This window comes from Echinops telfairi, unplaced genomic scaffold (assembly GCF_000313985.2).
Source record: "Echinops telfairi isolate 266 unplaced genomic scaffold, ASM31398v2 ScPeMD7_4;HRSCAF=17, whole genome shotgun sequence".
In the NCBI taxonomy this organism is placed as follows: domain Eukaryota; kingdom Metazoa; phylum Chordata; class Mammalia; order Afrosoricida; family Tenrecidae; genus Echinops; species Echinops telfairi.
Window position 1 is genome coordinate 3135608 of NW_022103900.1, and position 4811 is coordinate 3140418.

General features: G+C 37.7%; 1 protein-coding gene across 1 annotated transcript in view; it reads left to right on the top strand.

Annotated features, from left to right (window-relative positions):
* Positions 1–4811, top strand: part of METTL8 (methyltransferase 8, methylcytidine) — a 141312-nt gene that overhangs the window by 117555 nt on the left and 18946 nt on the right. The window contains exon 6 of the mRNA XM_004718092.4: positions 2515–2564. Within this exon, the coding sequence (XP_004718149.2) occupies positions 2515–2564 (50 nt within the window). The remainder of the gene's footprint in view (positions 1–2514; positions 2565–4811) is intronic.

Consider the following 4811-nt stretch of genomic DNA (forward strand, 5'->3'; position numbering starts at 1 on the left):
CACACACACACACACAGTGCTGCCTGGAAGCCGTGTACCACCTGAGAGGACTTCATTTGCAGTGACTTTCTTCAGGGCCAGCTCTGCTTGGTTTTGTGTCCCCAGCAGGATGATGGCCTTGGCCTCCACCCCCTTCTCCCTCCATCCCCTTCTCCGGCCATCCCTCACAGCAACAGTGGCACCACCTGACCCAGGACTTCCACCCATGTGTGCCCTGGCCCCAGCATGTTCCAGTACAACTCAGGGGAGGGACAGGAAGGAGCCTGGATCAAGCACGTCCTGGTCAGCAGCCCCAGAGGTCACCAGGCCAGACAGGCAAGCATGTGCGCCTCGGGCTGCCTACCTGTTGACAGAGTCCAGGAAAAAAAAATTTTGGCCTTAATCTCGCTCTCTGTCTTATTACCTTTTTGTAGGTGAAATAGAAATAAATGACATACATAACTTATTATACACTACAGTCAGCCTTAGATTTTCTTCTTTTAAGTAAATATTTTCTTTCTGCTTATTAAGGTAGTATAGACTCATTACAGAGAATCTGATACTTAGTAGATAAGATAGATGAAATAATCCACAATCCGACAAGCAAGGGATTTAACCACTGTCAAAATACACTGATATTTTATTCATTTATTTATATGATTTTAGGTAGTTGAGCTATGTATTACATGCATTTTGGTTGTTGTTTGTGTCTAGTTAACATTATATGATAAATACTTTTCCCTACTTTTAAGAATTCTGTATAAAAGAATTTTTTGACTAAAATATTTTGTTAGGTGTAAAATATTTTGACTAAAATATTTTGCTAGGTGTAATTCTGTAATGTTGCTAATGTATTTCTACCTTACTGAGCATTTAGATTGTTCAGGTGTTCTGTGTATATACTTTAACTGTATTTTGTTTTATTGTCCTGCATTAGATGTGCTAGTCCAAAATTTATGAAGAATGTTGATACTTTTAAAACACATTGATAAGTACCAATTCCACAGCAGTGTATGAGGGGGTACCCCCCCCCCAAACAGGAATTTTTAAAAAAACTATGTATTTAAATTTTTTTACAAAAAAACCTTATCACCTTCAAAGTACTCTCCATTACACTTAATACATTGGTCAAATCTGCGATTCCATTCTTGGAAACATTTTTCAAATTCATCTGTTTGGCTGGCTGACAGCACCTCCCTCGTTTTCTTCACCTCTTCTGTATTGATAAATTGTTGTCCTTTCATGTCCCTCTTCATTCGTGGAATCAAAAAAAGTCACACGGGAGTGAGGTCAGGTGAGTGAATTGGTTGGCCAAGAGAGGCATGTCGGTTTTTTTGCCAAAAACTGGCACACTGAGATGGCTTCTTAAACAGGTGCATAGTTGTGGTGGCAAAATCAGTCCCCCATCTGCCACAAATCAGGCCTTTTTTTGTCACACACTGTTACACAATCTGTTCAGAATCTCTAAATAGAAAGCTTGGTTAACAGTCTGACCTGGTGGGATGAACTCCAAATGCACTATCCCCTCACATCAAAAACAACAAATGAGCATCGACTTGATCTTTGATTTCACTTCAGTGAGCTTTTTTGGGGCGAGGTGACGATGGTGTCTTTCCCTGGCTTGATTGATGTTAGCTTTCAGGGTCATCAGAATAGCACCATATCTCATCACCAGTAATGACCTTGTGACTGTTTTTTCAAAGCAAGGCATGTTTCCACTTGAAGCACTTGTTCCTGGTCAGTCAGAACCCAAGGCACAAATTTCACAGCAACCCTTCTCATTCCCAAATCTGTTAACATTCACTGAACCAAGCTTCAAGATAGTTCAGATAACTTCCCCATCTCTTCAATGTCCGTAGTCGGTCTTAGAACACAAGTACACAAATTTCATCAACATTTTTGTCCGTTCTGGAAATTGATAGATGTCCAAAACTAGGTTTGTCATCAATCGACATTTTACCTTTTTTGAAATGAGAAAACCACTCGTACACTTGAGTTTTTCCCATAGTGCTGTCCTTGTAAGCTGTGTTCAAAATCACAACAGTTTTTGAAGCATTTTTCCTGAGCAGGAATCAAAATTTCACAGCCGCTCACTGTTCTCTTAAATCAGCCATCACCAAAAACGAGATTTGAGCAAAACTGCTTTTGCAAAAAAATTCACTGTGACCAGAGAGAACCTTTCCAGGCAACGCCACTGGGTGCACTAACTCAGAGGAGGTGCTTAAGGCTTGCCTAGCAGAGGAAAATGTATCCTATGAAAGAGCCACCCAGCAGAGAGCTTTTATCTGTTTTTTAGGTGGATTACCCCCTCATGTGTTCATCATACTCTTTATTGGTTTGAATATTGTAATTTTGGTGTTTTCTATTTTGATAGAAATTTACCTTCCTAGGATTATAAATAAGTGATATTGTGCTTCAAAAATTTTAAAGCTGTTTGTACTTCTTTTGTGGTATGTTTCTTGGGCAGAAAATCTGATATGAATGAGAAAAGTGTAGACTTGTTTTCATGGTGTTTGTTTCTTCTTATGATCTTAGGTTGGCTGTGGTGCTGGAAACAGTGTCTTTCCAATTCTGAACATCTTGCAGTAAGTTTTAAAGATTTTGCCTACAGAGTTGTACATATATATGGGATGTTGAGAAATTCTGGGAGAATATTGTCATGCATCTGTCAGTTGTGTTATTTTTTTTTAATTTCCCTACATTTTATACGTCTTTGTTGTTGTTGTTGTTGTTGAGAATATACATAACAAAACATACTTCCATTCCATAGCTTCTACAGGTACAATTTAGTGACATTGATTATATTCTTAGCTTCTTTTTAAAACTGTTCCTCCCTCATTAACATATACTCCATATACTCCAGGGATCCAAGGTTCCTATCTAATCTAGCTAGTTGGCTATTGTCAATTTGATACCCTATAGATAGCTCTTAAAAGAGCATAATGTTCAAAGCTGACCTTTACTTGTTAGGCTAAATTATTATTTGGCTTTAATATACCTTCTGGGGATATTTTGGGTTTAAGATTTAGAATATTTCATGATAGTAATTTTAGGGGTTCATCTATTTTTCGTGCCTCCAGAAATGTCTAGAGTCCATGAGAATTTTAAATTCTTTTCTGCATTTCCCCTCTTTGAGTAGCGTTCCTCTAAGGAATCTTTGGTCAAAATACTCAGACATGGGAGCCACAAACCATCTAGTTGCCAGCAGGCTTGGTTCTTATTTCTCCTATACACAATGATGATGCAAAATTAATTAGAAGTGTCTTAGGACTAGTGGCTAATTTCACGTGAACAAGAGATTACTCTGAAAACAGTCTTGGACAACTATCATCGTCTCTCACAGACGCTCACCATGGATCGAAGTTGTTTTTTAAACTTCTGTTTGTGTGGATGAGAGAATTAAGAAAGAGCAAGAGATTTGATGCTCAAATTAATCTGTGAATTACTAAATTTTAGGGATTTATTTGAACCGCTAAGATTTCTAACTGTCACTTTACATGGAGAGAATTGAGTTTAAATTATTTGGAGGTCACCACAACTAACCATAAGATTTAAGAAAGCAGAAGTAAATGCTGGGGGCAGAGATGTTCCCCTGACCCACCCTTCCTGTTCACCTCCTTACCTATGGTTTTTAATATTTCAAGATAATGAAGAAGAAACTTACACTTTGTAGAACTTTTCAAATTCCTTTTACCTGGTATTTCAAGGTTTGCTCTTTTTAAAGCTTCACAATTTTCCGTTCTAAAATCAACACAAGTACATTGCAGAGCAATTGAATACTATACTGAAGGGAAGAATTTATTCATCATCTGCCTCCTCTTAACAGAACCAAAGACAAAAATTAGGTTGTATTTTCATCCTAGTCTTTTCTTTCTGCCTTTAAATTTAATGAAGCTATTTTTAAAACTTTCTATTATGAAAAATTTGAAATGTCCAGAAGGGTAAAGAATAGTATACTGAATTCCCACGTATCTACCATCTCAATTCAACAAATTTAACTTAATGCCAACATCATGACATTTTATTCCCAAATGTTTTGGATATAGCTCCAAGGTATAAGGATATTATTCTAAGCCAATATTGTTGAATTCATTATGTACATAATGAATAGCAAGTAATTCCCTAATAACCCAATGACCATTTAAAGTAGCCAGGCAAAAGTGATGCTGGCAAATTTGTAGTTGTCTTTTCATACTTTTTCTAGTTTCTGAACAGAAATTTCCTTTCCTCCTATATAAGCACCCTAGTGACCTCTGAACTACTAATAACAGATCAGTGTAGCACACTGGCAGTTGATTGCCTGTATCATAAGACTTTCTGGCTCATCTTACAGCATTAGCATGCTATTTCTCTGTCTTGGTTCTCCAGCCACTGTTTAGGTGCAGACCATATCTTAGCTCATTGGGGTTTTCCAAGTTGCGGAGCACAGTGCAATAAAGACAGCACTCGATAGATACTGACTGACTGGTATCTCAGATTCTCCACTTGCTGGTTGTGTTTTTCCCTTCCTCCTTCTCCCTCCAACTAGCAGTTGCAAGCTCTTGCCTCTTAATGTCCTGACTCTTTCTTAACAGTTTTTGGGTAAGGGCCTCAAATCCATATTTTAAAAATCACATTAGCTCTCAGTAACTTGAGACAGTGAATTAATCTTCAAACTGCAACCAGTGATTAGCCTTCCAGCAGGAGGATTAGACTTCTCCCCCCCCCTACGAAATTATTTTTTATTGCTTTTATAAAGTATAAGATTAATGTCTTACGTTTTCAGAATGGTTTACCATAATTGGACCTCTGGAACTGAGAGGTCATATCATTTTCCAAGGATCATTTAATTC